At 39.8% G+C, this 16989-nt stretch overlaps 1 protein-coding gene across 1 annotated transcript in view; it reads right to left on the reverse strand.

The window, feature by feature from the left end:
* Positions 1 to 16989, reverse strand: part of LOC107558631 (A disintegrin and metalloproteinase with thrombospondin motifs 16) — a 60837-nt gene that overhangs the window by 37193 nt on the left and 6655 nt on the right. The window contains exons 4-9 of the mRNA XM_016242291.1: positions 7366 to 7675; positions 6663 to 6865; positions 5168 to 5251; positions 4317 to 4476; positions 1877 to 1982; positions 1663 to 1800 (exon numbers count right to left, since the gene is read on the reverse strand). Of these exons, the coding sequence (XP_016097777.1) occupies positions 1663 to 1800; positions 1877 to 1982; positions 4317 to 4476; positions 5168 to 5251; positions 6663 to 6865; positions 7366 to 7675 (1001 nt within the window). The remainder of the gene's footprint in view (positions 1 to 1662; positions 1801 to 1876; positions 1983 to 4316; positions 4477 to 5167; positions 5252 to 6662; positions 6866 to 7365; positions 7676 to 16989) is intronic.

Below are 16989 nucleotides of genomic sequence, written 5' to 3' on the forward strand. Positions count from 1 at the left end.
GAGTGTGATTATAAACAATGAAGCTGTGAAAGCAACTAGTGAGTAGAAGAGTCTGATGACATTTATATAGTCCTATATAGACACTTGTTAGCAACTGCCTTTTTTAGGACAAGTAAAAGCTTTATAAAAATCATACGGATGTATTTTATGTTATAGTATTAAATAAGAAAACATCTTAAGCTTGTGTTTACCACAGACCTTATTTCTTAACCAAAAACCCTTTAAAATGATGGAACCGGAAGTGCTTAAATGCAACTTGATTCTGGGTTTAAATTAAAAAATACATCATCCCTGCAGCACTCGATGCCATGGTGCTGGGTTTCACCTTTGTAATCAAATATTTTGTACCAATAGACATCTATGTTTATACCAGTACGTGCATAATGTGTATATTCACTCTCAGAGTGATGCTAAAGATGTGTTATTTTGTACAATCTTATTACATTCCTGCAAAGATTTACTCGCATTTGCTGTCCTGTGGCAAAACATGAGGGCAGTTGCGTTTTAGACCATACATGCTAATTACATGCATGCTATTAAAATGATTGTCTCTGTCTCATCTCAGTGAGCTTTTATTACGTTTTGCACGTGCTCAGTAAAATGATTTTCCAATACGTTTCAAACTTAAAAACGCAAGTGTGGACAGAGCGTTTTGAACATAAATGACATTTTTGAATGAACCCAGATTAATGTAGACAGGGCCAAAGTCGCTGGTGGTCTGAATGGGGCTCAACAGAACTTTAGCATTTTAAATGTACATTTATGCATTTGGCCGATGCTCTGATCCATCATAAACATTGCATTCAAGGAAGGCATTTTATAATTTCATGCATTCACTTGGAATCAAACCCACGACCTTGGTGTTGCTAGTACCATGATCTACTGTTTGAGCTACAGGAAGCCACAGAAAGCATACTTCCCTGTACTTAATTTTCTAGATTACTGCACCATTGAATCATGAGACTGACAGGAATCCAACTGCAACCTTCAACCACAATGGTGTGCACATTATGCTGTAGTGACCAGTTTTAAAATCCTGCAGATTGCTGCAAGCCCCGTTTTCTTCGGTGTCTACACATGAAGCGTTGCTGGAAGACAGGTGAAGCAGCTCCGAGCATCTGACAAACAACTCGCTTCTTCTGCTGAGGCCTAGAGCTGCTGATCCAGGCGGCAGTGAAGAGGATGAGCTCATTACGATAACGATTCATTTGACACGTCGGGCAATTTAAGGGCAACAGGTCAAGCTGATCCACTTTCATGAGCACAGACGTGGCTCTCAGACAGAAAGTGAAATTTAAAACCCGCTGGAGCTGCTCACTTTTAGATATCAGAACCAAAACAGCACTACAAATACTACTTTTAAAGATGAGGTTGGTGTCTAGACTCTCGCTGGGTGATTCTGCATGGATGACTAATGGACAGGAGATGCTCAGTAAAGGGCACGGTTGTTAATATCTTTGCACTTCTAATGCCGCTTTGGGCTGCCAATGGGTAAAGCATGTGATTCTGGGATAGACTTTCCAAGTGACTCAAAGTTCATTACAAATATCAGCTGCAACACTGTAACTGTATTGATGCATTGTAAAAAAAATAGTGCTCATGATACTGGCATTCCTAACTGTTATTTGGGAAACTAATTCTAGATGTCAAAAGAAACCTCACCTTAGAAATCGGTTTAGATATTGTCGGCTACAGGATGACCAGGAGAATAAACCATTGTGTCCCGCCAAGGTTGGAGACATAATATTTCCAACAGACTTCTTGCACACGTTTCCTTCGCCATCATGGACCATTCCAAAGCTGTGCAAAAGAAGGCTTTTGTTAACCCGGATTTGAGGGAATCAAACAAAGGGTTAATTATAAATTCAGCTCTTACTTGTGGCCAGATTCATGGGCGATGGTGAAGGCCAGACCGAGACCCGTGTCCTCATTGATCGTGCAGCTGCGGTACTTACTGCACATCCCACTGATTGGAGCAAAACCTGAAATCAAAACAATACATGGATGGATGGATGAATGAATGAATGAGTGAGTGAGTGATGAGGGGTATGCAAGTCTAGGCTAGAGTACCACTGCAACATGTTATGAAGTACAACTCATAAGCGAAAATAAACCTACACCAGATCACCTTGTATAGTCTGACCGTGCACCAATGATCAAAAGTTGGTTAGAATTTTAAAATGTTTTTGAGAAAAAGTATTGTATGCTCCCTAAGGCTGCATTTATTTGATCGAAAATACTGTAAAAAAACAACAATATTATTACAAAATAAAATAACTTTTCTATGTGAATATCTGTTAAACTGTAATTTTTCCAGTCCATGACCTGTGAGGGACGTGAAATCTCCCAGAACCCCTGACCTCGTGACCTCCGAGCGTGAGTCTGCACTCAAGTGTTAATCATTGACACTCCTTAGCAGCCTTTGAACCACAGCCTTGCATTTGAGGGGCATGGCTAGCTTTGCTAATGGGGTTAGGGGTTAGGGGGGAGAGATTCTTTTATGTGGCACAGGGTGGAGACCACAGCTTGAGCTCTCACAGGAAACAGGTTATTAGAGGAAAAGCTTCTTACTGTACCTCTAATAATTTAACAGTTCAGCAGAAGCAGAGTAGAGCAGTTTCATGATAACTAAGTGCAGTCATCACCATATAAACAGCATATATTAGGTCATCAATCTTAAATGTCAGACCACACCTATGATTTTTTTTACTCTTTAATTATTTTTTTGTTTGAGTTGTTGTATTATACTGTCACATACGGGTGTGAACGCAGCATTAGTGAAGGTTTTCAGTTACTGATGCTACATTTACATTTTACATTTATGCATTTGGTGGACACTTTAATATTGCATTCAAGGTACACTGACATTTTTATCATTTCTTGTAGAAATGTGCTAATTAATGGGCAAAAGTTTCCGATAAATATCCGGTTACCAAGATAAAGCAAGTAGTATTTGTTTGGGCTGGGAATTGGCACTGACCTCCCAGTTCAATATTATAATGATATTTAGGGGCTGATGCATTATGTATTGTGTGTGTGTGTGTGTGTGTGTAAGAGGTCTCAATGATCAATGATGCCTACAATCAATCATTTCCAAAAAGACAAAACAAAACCTGTGCTTACTGAAAGAAAATAAGTTGATAAAAATATAGAATCCAATATTTGGTAACAATGTAGCATAATGAGAGATTTATAAGCAATTTTCTGTAGGACAGTAATTGTGACTGGGGACACCACAAATGTAAGTTGGTAATAAGGTGATAAAAAAATCTATTATTTAGATTAAAAAATATTATTTTTGGGAAGTTGTCATACCCTGTGTGAACAATGTCCTAAGTTGTGGTCCAATGCGATAACATTAACTAGGATTTTCAAGAAAAACTAAATATTCTCTCTAGGTCAAAATGACTGGAAAACAACATGAGGGTTAAACTAATTTACATAAATACAGTAAATGAATAAATTCAATAATGACAATACAAACAATAATGGGTAACACTTTACTTGAAGGGGTGTGCATAAGACTGACATGACACCTTCATAATCATGACATGACACATGTCATGAATATGAAAGAGGTTTTATGCATGTTTATGACAACTGTCATTAAGTGTCATTCGCTCAGTTATGTCATTTTTAATGCAAATATGACATTATTTGACCTAACCCTACCCCTACCCTTACCCCTAACCATAGCCCATAACAAAGACATCTCAAACAATGTCATCTTTGCATTAAAAATTACATAACTGAGCGAATGACACTTAATGACAGTTGTCATAAACATGCATAAAAACCCTTCATATTCATGACATGTGTCATGTCATGATTATGTATGTGTCATGTCATGATTATGAAGGTGTCATGTCAGTCTTATGCACACCCCTTCAAGTAAAGTGTAACCCAATATTGTGTAGTCAAGTATTTGTCAACTAAATTTCTTTTTTAAATCTAGAGAGCTTCAGAAAATACAAACAGTGAAATGCAAAGAAACACATTATGAGCAATAAAACAAGAAGTGCTTTAAATGTGTAACTGCAAAGGGCTTCTAAAACTACCAAATTTTGCCAGACAAGAGCAGTGAGCGGCGTTTCTCTTTTATTATCAGTAATAACATCATAGACAGTGGCAGATCTCTAGACTGTATTTATGCTGACTTTTATTTTGACATATTTGACGTTCTGTCCCATCTGATTACAATGCCTTAAGAAAGAAAGGACTGTGTTTACATAAATTTTGCATCATACAAGCATGATGTCTTAAAATGCACTCATATGTGAGATGCTGCATGTTAGATCAGCAGATGTTGTCCTTACCCAGAGTGTCACATGGTTCATTCTTCCAAGAGCAGATATCCAGACCGGTTAGCAGGATGGCATGATCATGCCGGCGACCTTCTCGTCCGGCCAATCCCGACTGCCACTGGCAGAAACTGTTCAGAGTGTGATCTGCATGATGGTTAATCACTAGTCCATCCTGAGGGAGCAGAGCGTTAACTAGAGTCAAGAGCAGAATGAAGTCAAAAGAGCGAAACAATGACATGCCACCGGTGACTAGTGTTGGAAGAATAACTCAAACTGGGCCGAGTAATTACCAGCTACCTCTGCTGACCCCACCTCAATAAATGAGTCTAAGGGTAATTAGCCCCTCATCACTGATCCTGACTGACTGCGGCTAATTATTCCAATCAAAAGGGGGATAAGACCAATTTTCTGCATTCCTCGGCCGGTGGCTAATGTGAACTCCATTAACATTAGCACAGGTGTATCAGTAACGGAGCCCTTCAGCCGTTCGCTGGCCCACTTTCCCACAGACGCGTCCCTCGTCTGGCTGGAATCCAATGGAATGCTGTGTTTCCAATTAAACTGTCATCATAAAAACGAGACCTGTTCAGATAGAGCGTCTCAAAGAGAACGAAGGAGACAAGCCTCTCAAGGACAATGAAATCCACCTTCTAAAGCAATGTTTCATACGATTTCAAAGCTCTGTGTTATCTACACCTCTCACAGTTCATGACGTCGATTGCCTCCAGAGGGCTTTAACTCTCATTGATTTTACAAATATATACATTTTGTTGGTGTAACATATTCATGTGAACAAACATTATCAATGTAACAGAGCCAAGATCTTCTGCTTTGTTTTTCAATTCATGGCATCTCAAACTCACCTGGTCTTCATCCAGCAGTATTAGTCCAACAATTACAACATTGATGTCACCTCCAATCGTGCCATCTTTGAAAAGTGTTGAGACCTTTGTGGAGATAAACAACAGTGCAGAAAGCTCAGCATTAGGTTACAGGATGGTGCATTTACATCGAGGCATTTAAACCCCAATCTTTGAGCAGATCAATCATAAGTGTCTCTTTGGAAAAAATGAGAAGCATATGGCTGGGATGTTTCTCCAAAGTTCTTCAAAGCCTCACCTCTATGGAGGCATACCATATGTACTTAAGCGAATCCCTAATCCCACATGTCATTGGCCTTTGAAACAGAGCTGAAGATAAAGTCCTTAGGATGGTTTAAAAAGCTCAGGTATCATAAATACAAACACTTAGTCCCAATACAAGGTCTTTCATTCCTGCTATTTTGTCTTTGTTTCCACTGACACCAACATAAGAGGCATCCAGTTTGGTTTCAGGTGTCAGTATTTCACAAATCCTTTTGTAAACCAGGACTCTTAAAACATTTTCACTAAGTCTGAGTTTGATGGATATGTTCATAACATGTAACACAATCCTATTTCCATTAGTCTAAAAGAGTGTTTTCATCTGTGCTTACATTTTTTCACTGTGCTCACCCCAAAGATACTCACTTTGACTTTTAGCAATCATTAACTAGTCCATTTGGTCAACCAGATATGCCACAATGAAGTGAAAACACATGCTCTGACCTCAGCTTGACATCATTCTCCATGCATTCAGAGCATACTCCGAATACACAGAAAACTGGGAAATGGATGGACAAATGGATGCATCGATATCTGGATGGATGCATGGATGGATGCCTGGATTAATAGATGTATGTACTGTATGGACAGGTGCATGGATAAATGAATAGATGGTAGATGCCTGGGTGTATGGATGGATGAATGGATGAATGGATCCATCGATATCTGGATGGATGCATGGATGTGCAGAGATGGATGCACTAATAACTGGATGGATACATGGATGGTAGATAGACAGAGGGATACATGAATGGATACATGGATGAAAGGATAGATGCATTGATGGATGCATGGATAGATGGATGGATGGATGCATGGATAATTGGATGAATGGATGGATACATGGATGCATTGATATCCGGATAGATGCATGAATCAATGCATGTATGGATGCATGGTGTGATGAATGGATTCATGGATGTATGGATGTGTGCATGGATGCATGAATACATGGATAGATAGATGAATGCATGGATGGGTGAATGGATGCATTGATATCTGGATGAATGCATGATTGAATGCATGTATAGGTGCATGAATGGATGAATGAATTTGTGGATGTATAGATGGATGGATGCATGGAAAGACAGATGGATGGCTGGATGGATGGATTCATGGATGTATAGATGGATGGATGGATGGATGGATGGATGCATGTATGGATGGATCGATGTATGGATAGTTAGATGTATGGGCAAATGGATGGATGACTTACCATGTTAAGAACAGTAAGGACATATGTGGTTATATTCTCATGGCCGTGATTGTCCATCATCTTGCGGTCGACCACCACCAGGGTCTCCACATTTAGCCTCTGGTGCGTCTGAGATTTGAACATAATGGCTCGTTTCCCTCTGGGCATGAACTTATATTCATCCGGAAAAATATAGATATCATCCTCAGGAGGTTTAGGCATGTCTGAAACACAGGACCAAGATGACATCAATACTAGGTCACACTCACACAGTCAGTGCTGGTTCCACAAAAGAAAATGCATTACTAGTTCAGCAAAAAGTTGAATCGGTGTCTGGAAAACTCTGGCCTATACATGACATTAATGCATGCCATGTGTGTCAAACTGTATTAGCTGTTACCTCACATCCCACATAAGATTTGGTTACTTGGTTCATAAAACATTACTCAGGGTTCAAATGCAATGTGAAGATGTGGTGTTTGTTTAGAGTAGGTGAAGATTATTAATCTCTGACCAAACACAATACAGGTGTCATGATGTCATGAAAACATGTTCAAACTGACCCTTGAACAGCTGTGACCCCTGTACATACGAAACCATTGTTTAAAGTATGCCCCCCTTCCCTACTAATGAGCGTTTTTGACAGTCCAGCACCATGTAATGGAAAGCAGCTTAGTGTTAGAGACTCTGAAGGTGCGGTTGGAGAGAGAATGTCCTTACATACATTTCTTCCGTCTTCCACAGAAGTGCTGTCTTTGCTGTGTGCCGTCATGACTGTGCGGCGTACGCTGGTACTCCTCTGGATCCGTCGGTGTGGTTCTCCACAGATATGGGACGGCCGAATGTCTTCTGCTGACCGTCTTTGGCTCAGTTGACCTCCTGCTTCTGCCTGTGTTTGTCTGTGCTGGTGTGAATCTCTTGTACAAGATGTGGGGATGGTGGTCAGATGGGCCTGAGAAGTTCTCCAGAAGTGCCTGATGTGGGTGCAGTGGCTTCAAGAAGTAATCCGCATCCTGAGTTCTGATCAAACCTGACTAGAGAGAAAACACACTTGTTAATGACTGATCAAGAAACGCTGCACTCTTCATGCTGCATACTCACAACATGTGTATGTGTCCATGTCCTGAAGGAAACAGCAGTGCTTGCAAGACAGCGAAAGAGAGAGAAGTTCAATGCAAGCTCATCCAGAGAAAGTACATATAGGGCTACATGATATATCACAATAAAATCGATTTTGTGATATGGCTTAATGTGTGAGTCAAATCACAAAGGTCATGATTTAACTAATTACATATACTGTTTGCACTGCTTGTTTTAGAAATACAGTGTGTCAACATCTCATAGCATCTTGGCTCATGTACTGTGAATCGAGCCGCTTTAAGAAGCTGAAACGCATGCAAAAATGAACACAGAATCTCTTCACTCTAACTGCTGACAAACTGCCAAAATAAATGGGTCAAAAACAGTGATATATTAAAACTCAAGCATATATCTATATCTATATATATATCTATAATTATGTTCACTGTTGTTGTAATGAGTTAATACCCACATTTTCAAGATTTTCTCAAATTATTAAGCCCTAATAGAATGGTCTTCAGAGTTAAACATAATTTTCATTTGACCAACAGAGGTATTAAACAACACAAACTGAAATCTGATGCATAAACTTAAAGCTGCACGGTTTGCAGCGATTGAAGTAATTTCATAAGCTCAAAGCCTAGTGTAGCCACAGTTAACAGTGAAGACAAACGATTAAATAGATGTGAAAGATAACACACCAATCAAAACTCAGTATGCAAACAGATGCAGGACAAAAGATCAATTGCAATTCAATTAATTAATCTTAATTTATTGTAAAAAAAAAAAAAAAATGCAAAAAAAAAAAAAAATGCAAAAAAAAAAAAAAATGCAAAAAAAAAAAAAAATGCAAAAAAAAAAAAAAATGCAAAAAAAAAAAAAAATGCAATAGAAAACAACACACCTCCGATTAAAATGATCTAAAAATCAAAGTCAGAATGGAGTCTGTACTTTAAGAAGTTCAGGCTGAATGTATTACTTTGCGTAAGAGGTTGAGAACAGACGCTGAGCCGGATGATTGAGGAACACCTGCACAGGGTTTTACGAGCACTGTCATAATGTTAATGTGCTTTGGAACATAAAACAGACACTTTGTTAATGTTCTCAAGACACGTTTAGATTTTAAAAATCTGGATTAAAGATATATTTGGAGTCTGATTTCCCAAGCGTGATTCCTCAAGAAGCAGTACAGATCACACTGGAGGTGCAGTACTTCACATCGAGCCGACTCTGAGCTCAGTTTATGACATAAACGCCCAAATTACATTTCTTTGGAGAGCTGTGCTGTCATTAACCCTAACAAGCTTCACGTCCCTCGCAATCTGCAGATCCCAAGGACTCTTCAAGCCCTCATCCAAACGTCACGCCAGGTCAGAGCGAGAACTCGTTTGCGCCGCCACTTCAGCGCGGTCTGATAATTATCCTCAATTGGGCTCTGAGGATAAGCTCCTCTCCAAACAAACAGAAAAGCCCTTCTGAGAACCTGTTTGAACCCAATGTGCATCTGATTATCATTCATCGCTGCCAACAACACTTAAGTTCATTGCGAGGCAATCATACACACAATAGGCTGTAAAACATGTGCTGAACTCTGGGAAGAGAAGACAGAGGCAAAGCAGGTTGCTTTTGAGTTGAGGATTTATGCACGAGGGTGAATAAGAGACACATTCAGCACTGTCTGGATGACACAAGTACAATCAAGGACTGAAGTCTCTAATGTGTGTTTAAGGTCAATTTGCTGGTCCATAATGTGAGTTGAACAGATGTTTATGTGTACACGCCTTCTCACAGTCATCTACATCTTATAAACGCTTACATCAGTGCGACTTTGAAGACTGTATGTCCTGTCTACAGAGGTTAATGTTGATCTACCCTGCTGAAAACACTGGTTTATGCTCTTTTTTCCCAGACTGTGATGCCTACACAGTCGAGCAGAGATCTGGTCTCACTGGCTCAAGGAACGTTGCATTCACACCATGCTTAAGTAATCCGCGAGCGAAACCATGCAGGTCTTGCCAGACTAAACAACCCCAATCCAAGAGCACAGTGTGTGTAGAGGATACACATCTCATCACATAATTAATGCCTGTATGGGAGGTAACTGCTGAAAGATTTCAACACTTTTCAAACAACGCTCGCGTGATTCCGAGCGTGAACCGCCCACGATGTGCAACGATAATTAGACATTGTAATTAGCACAGCACACATACTGTACGTTTACAGGGAAGTATTGAAAAAGGGGGTATGCCAACTCTCAAGCATTTGCAGTGAGACGCTACAGAACATCTCACGGAAAATAACAAGATAACACAAAATAAAAGGCATAAAAAAAATAAAAGCGCACACAACCGCACATCAATCAGAGTGCTAATTTTAGATTAAAATATGCATTTTCATGCATAATAAAATTTATGCAAGAAATTATATTTCTACAACAGTAACATCATAGGAATTATGTTACATTTACATTTAGGCCCTACAATAACAATAAATGACGGTAACGTTTTCTTACAGAATATTCACCTCTGACCTGTTTACACTTTGATTGTGCCTTGTTTTTTCTTATCATCTATAACACAGCCCTGCATCTTGACGAAAACAATCTGCTGATTCACAAAAAAAGGCCTAATATTACCTATATCAGCTTTAATGCAATTATCAAAATAACAAAAGCAATCAAATGTCAAAAGTTTGTCAAAATGTGTCATTTAACTAACAGTCTGCAAAGAAGTGACATACAATAAAGGCATGATAATGTATTTAGAATTATTCATACATGTGAAAATAGGCTGTTTTACTTTATAGGTAAAGAATTGTCTGGACCTCGGCAGGTGAGGAGGGTTCATTACTGGACCTCAAGCAATTTTAGTTGAAGACCCCTGATGTAGGGCATTCAAAATAATAACATTTTTGGTTTTTTTAATAATGTAATTATTGGGTGTTAATATTAGCTAACTAGCTAACCAGTGTATATGGTAGGTAAGGTAATTACGGACAGTTTCTAAAAAGTGCATCTAGTGCAACATTAAGCTCAAGTGTTTGGGTAATTTGCATTATTAAGATGAACTTAAAAAGGAACTGGTGGAACCTTACAACCTCAAACAGGTGATTCAGCCCATGTCATCAAAATCTCACTGCAGCCAAGCAAGCAAAGTTGGCAACCCTGAAAGGCACAACTGTATCGAGCAACACTTCTGTCCACTAATTCACACAAAGCTGGGAGCACGGATGATTGTAAAAAGAACATCTTGGATAATAATTGATATCACTCCATGTAGATGACAGTATTTTATAGAACAGAAAAAGGCAGCAATAAAATTGATGTGGATGCCTGAAAATAACGGAAGAAAGCGCTCCTAGATTTCAGGGCGAAAAGAGAGTCAGATGTCAACAACCACTGGCTGTGGATCAGATTTAAGTTTGTTAGGCTAGTTGATATCATTAGCAGCTGTAAGCAGATTAATCCAGGCGTTTCTAGAGCAGTGATTCAAGACTCCATCAAGTGAACAACACCTGGGACTTAACCTCACCCCGAGACCAAAGGTCCTACAGTCAAGCATTTGATCCTTTATTGAACGCTGAGGACTTCAAAGAGCAAAATTACCCAGTTGTTTTGGTGTCAAGGCAGCAATCCTCATGAGATACGCTTTTCTTCTGTCACCAGATCACAGGGTTTAGTCAACAGAAGCGACCTTTGCCAGAGCCGAGGCTTTCGAGCTAGACGTAGAATGAAGTTCAGGCATGACTGGTCACTCTGCATGACTCCAGCCTCATGCTCTCATGTTGGGAGTTTCAGCCGTTGTCAAGACTAATTCTCAAAGTCAAGTCGATGTATGGCGATTGCGCTTTCATGCGAGTTACATGCTTGCTGCATGTCTTCCAGTCTTTCCTATGCATCCAAAGTTAAGTCAATAGAATCCCACAGGATTGCAATTATGGCTTCTAGTTAGTTGAGGAAGACAGTACAGGATCTCAGTGACATAATTCAGACAGACAGTGAGAGACCTTGCAGTGACCCCTGTCATGTTTCAATTAAATCCACATGCTGTCTTTCAGATATTATGCACTATGCTTAGTGTTCATCCTCTGTGACATCACTTCCAGTTACCGAGCCCGATTTACCCCAGACTGTCGAAGAACTTTCGTCTGCTGATGACCTTTGCTTTGGAGACCCATTGGAAATTGTTTCCAGAGACACTACAACAGAGAACCTGCTGACCTGTATTCAGAGTTTTAGTTCATGTGATCAGATTAAATACATGCAGCAGACACTTACGTGTTCTTCACCTTCACCTAGAGAGGTCTGCCATCTGACAAAGAACACTAAACTAACGAGATCTCTTAAAAGAGTTAATCCAGCCAAAACTGAAAATTGTCATCGTTTCACTCACCCTGAAGTTGTTTCAAACCTGTATGAATTTCTTTCTTTTGTTGAACACAAAAGAAGACGTTTTGAAGAATGTTGGTTGATGGTAGGTTATTTTTGGTTGAACTGTCCCTTTAATAACCCAACCCAAGGCCGGGCATACACTGTGCGATTTTTGGCCAATTTTGAGCCGAATTCTGACTCGTGCGACTTTTATTTTTTGAGTTGGGACAAATTTCAGCTTTGTTGTGCAGTGTACATGGGGCAACGAGAGGCGGTTAGCCTCTTCCGACCGGCAATTGGATGGTCGGATGAATTTCTGACATGTCATAAATTTTGGTCGGCCCCTGTGAGGGTATCGCTCAATTGAAACAGAGCTACGAACTGACTGCCCTAAACTCAGTGTTTTTTCCTTGCGTCTGAGTGAAAACAGAAACGAAACCATGGCGACATGGCGTGTGGTTTGGACGTAAGCGATGGAGGCTACACAGTACCGGTGTATAGTGTGAGCACATAAATCCTGAGCGTTGGCTTGATATCACATGCGATTTACTCATACAGAGAGAGTTGGTATTTAACAAAAACATTGCTGGAATTGCACAGTGTATGCCTGGCCCAAGACAGCAATGAGATTTAATTCAAGAGAATTTTCGCAAACCTTCTTCTTCGCAAATTGATCTTCAGAGAAACAGACCCAGTAATCTCACTCTAGAGTTTTAGAAGAGGTCTCAACGATGTCTCAAACTCTGCTCTGGTTTGTCAAGACCCCCTCTATCTGCTCTGGCCCTCGAGGTTTCGAGAGTTTCCCTCCAGCCTTGGTCAAACTCACCTGTCTGTAGCTTTCTAGTAACCCTGAAGACCCTAATTAGCTTGTTCAAGTGTGTTTGGTTAGGCTTAGAGCTGAACTCTGCAGGAAATTGGACCTCGAGAGTTGAGAACCCCAGTTCTATATTCTTTTAGTATACAATATAAAATGCAACATAACTTGAGCTACAAAAGAACAACATACGAGTGATAAAATTCAGTTTGGGACTGTTATTTTTGACATTCTCTACTGGGAAAATAAATTAATTCTACTGTTCTGAAAGGTGCAGGATGTGTTGACAAAGATTTGCGGCACATAAATTAAATTCACTGCTGTCGTAAGAGCTTGAATTATGCTGTTCTGGAACTGTTGGATGATGCAATGGATAAACAAATCAAATTTCAGTCAAATTTATACCAGGCACAATATAAATATCAAATTTGGTCTAAAGCAAGTGCCAAATGAGAAACGGGACAATTTTGAAGGAAACCATAAATTTGTTGATCTATCCAGGGAAATCTTTACCTTTCCATTTCTGCCAGGAGGAAACTTGAAAATGTAAATCAATTTACACACATGGCACTTAGCATACGGTTTAGTTTAAGTAAACAGTGCAAATCCATGCTGTCAAGCGGGAGTGGTGCTGCTGACGGCATTCCTGCATAAGTAACACGTAAGAATCATCCGCCACAAATCTGCGCCTCAGTCTCCCAGGTCCATGACAAGCTTAACTATAAGCAAATGTCTGCGCTGCCTCCTTAAATACCTCTCATGAAATTACACACTGAGAGCTACAAGGTGCAAATAGCAGTCATAAAGCGCCGGGAGACGGGCTGAGACGCTACCTGGGAGAAAAATAACAGCTGGGAAATGGGCAGATCCAGGCACGACCCTACAGGAACTCTAATCAAAGGAGCTGCGCGGATATGAGGAAACTCTGAGCAATGCACCTGACGCTGTTCCTATTTCCATGAGAGAGGCTTGTACTTGCCTTGCTGCTTTTAGAAGCTGAAACCGAACCTGCTAAGAGAGTTTAAATGCCAGCTGAAACTATTTGAGAAGGGTGTCAATTATTCGTTTTTTAAATACTCTTACATCATCTCAGTGACTAAATGTTGCTGTTCTTGTCATGAAGAAGCCGATTCAGGCTTTTAACTCATTCCTGGAAATTGCATTGCCTGAACACTGACTGTACAGTATATATCAAGACTAAATCAACTTGAGCTCCTCAGAAACGCCAGCTCCAGCAGGACAGCATTTATTCCTTGCACATTAATGATGACCTCCTGCCAACAATTAGTCATCAACGGCACCTCTTTCTGCTCTGTTTTTACAGGGCAAATAATGCTACGCTTCATTTCTGTTCACTATAAATAAATATTCTGTCAGTCCATCAAGGCCACATTAAAAGCCTGTAGAGTGAAACAAGTGATTGTTTTATGAGGGATAATAATGTATATATTTTGGACAAGAGTTCTGAAGAGTTGCTGGGGGTTGCATGGCTTAGCTTTCAAAGCCTAATGATGAATTCTAAATCATAAGCATTATGGGAAATTTGGTGAAAGACAATGAACCTATGTACCAGGTTCTGCTACGGAGCAGCTTGGGATCACAAATCAAACATGATTTCTTGGGGATTGAGTGCTTGTCCTTGGTTTTAATTAAGAGTGAACAAAATAAGTCCGATATAATAGGACCTGTACCAAAAACAGCAGCTGTGACATGCTATAAACTCTCAGATTAGACTGTCAGTGTCTTAATGTAACAGTGTGACAACTCTCAGACTTCATATTTCCTTTCTAAATCCTTAAAATCAGAATGAAACAGTATTGCCAACCCGTTTAAATTCCATAATGTAACGTAACAGAAATGTAGGGAAGCATTTTTATCATCAGAAACTGACAGGATCATTCCATTCCTGAATGGAGTTGTATAGTTTACTTCTAATAATTTACTTCTAAATATTCATCAAATATCTTCTTTCGTGTTCTGCACAATAAAGAAAGCTTGGTGAGTAAATAATGACAGGATCTGTGGGTTCCTTTAAAAATAAGGCCAAGTACATGTACGACACAAATCAATTTTGACTATACGCTGACTTTTAAAACCTCCCTTTTAGTAAGTATTAATGATTTGCTTATTTAAGCTGGGTTATTGTGTCAGACGGGTTGGGGGTTGGGTGTCCAAATGTAGATTTATGGCTTCAGTTTATGGCTGACATCACTCACAATTAGCCTGTTATTGCAGACTGGCGTCACTTCAGAAAGACTTCCAGCGTGGAGTTTCCATGGCATGCCCCTGCCTCAACCCAGACTGCCATTTCCAATGACCCTCCTAATTGGCATCCCATGTGCCACCACTAAAGTCAGCTATTGTACCATTTTGTATAAAGCCGTCATCTTGAAATCACTGGGGCCTCAATCGTCTGGTCCTCACGCCTTTAAACTCACATTTGGGACCTTTTATGACAAACTCTGACTGTCATCAAAGCCCTGCCAACCTCCAGTGGTGATCTGCCAAGCCAGTCACAGCCATTCAAAGTGAATTTACAAAGGCATTACTGGACACATAAGGAGAGACGGAGTTAACTAATGACTCTGAACCGCTGCTAATCACATCCAGCTGGGGACAGTGTGAAAGTCTACAACATTACACTTCCAGCACATATTTCAGGTGGTTATAGGCCTAGTACATTTACAGTGACAGTAAGAATTGTGCTGCCACTGTTTAAAGGCTGACGATCACATAGAGGTTAAAAGTCACTGGGAAATGAACTGCCACAAGATTAACTCAGAGTAAAAAATCTGAAATGGATCCTGTTCAGAGTTACTAGTTTCATCTTTCATCTTAACACTTCTTGTTAAGACTTCTTTCACAATGACTGTTAGAACTTAGATTTAAGTCATTCACACCAGCCGTGATGTAGTACAGTTAATACTATAAATCTCCATTTGACATACTGTTGTGACATTGTGGTTAATGTTAACCATGGGATCAAGCTTTGGATGTTTTACTAGTCCCTGCTGGTAGATTTTGTAACTACACCATTATGTTGGCACCAATGCGATTCGCTCAAAAAAACATGTGCCCAAAGATGATGACGAGCAAAGAAATACAAATGGACAGCTTTCTCCAGGTGTTATCAACTTCCCTGGATTTAAAGCACCCAGCCAACCAAAGCTGGTACTCTACAGAATGCTCATTCAGTGTCTGGTTAATATAATTTGAGAAGTTGTGTATCCGGGACCAACATTTCCAACATCAGTTTTACACCACAATTTCTCCAACCAAGAATATTCAGTTTTGGCTGAAATGGTTTTGGAGGGCCGAAATCATTGACTGAAACTTTTAATTATCACTTCTCCGGTGCTACCGCTTTGACTGCGTCAAGTGTCTATTTTGTGCATGCAACGTTGATAAGATATGACAAGTAAACATGTGTAGCGTCTGGACCAATCAAACACACAATTTTTCATTTGATTTAACAAATCAGTTATTCATTAGATTAACAAATCGTCACAGTCCCCTCACCCAATAAACTGGATGCCAGGATGTCTGCAACGACACCAGGCCCCCCCTGGTTACCATGGCAACCCTGACACCAGATACATTTACGACCTAATGGCATGTTGAGAAACACCTTTCTCACTACAATTTCCATAGGAAATCCACAGTGCACAGTAGAAATGGACTTTTCTACTAATTCATTCATAGGAAAACCTTTCTTTGAATGAACACACATATCCTTCAGGTCATTGTGTATATTATTGCTGTCTTGTATATTATCTGTTGTATTGTAGACTATTTTATGCATGCTTATGATAGAACCACTCATTCATGTAACCTTACATATAACGTTTTTGGTCTCTATTAATTCGTATTCGGATGATCTAATTGAGAGTGTATATTGTATGTCTATACCTATGCAACATATTAGTGTTCTAAGAATCTTTAGTAATTTTGATCCAAGTTTCATATGCAAAATACCATGCTTAGAGACAAAGGGTCATAAAACCCTCAATTGCCACCTCCCACTTGGAATTTCCGTCTTTCTCATTGGACAAGCCCCTCTTGAGAGGCGTGAATCTTCGCAGACT

This window comes from Sinocyclocheilus grahami, unplaced genomic scaffold, assembly GCF_001515645.1.
Source record: "Sinocyclocheilus grahami isolate Dianchi unplaced genomic scaffold, SAMN03320097.WGS_v1.1 scaffold654.1, whole genome shotgun sequence".
NCBI classification, from domain to species: Eukaryota; Metazoa; Chordata; class Actinopteri; order Cypriniformes; family Cyprinidae; genus Sinocyclocheilus; species Sinocyclocheilus grahami.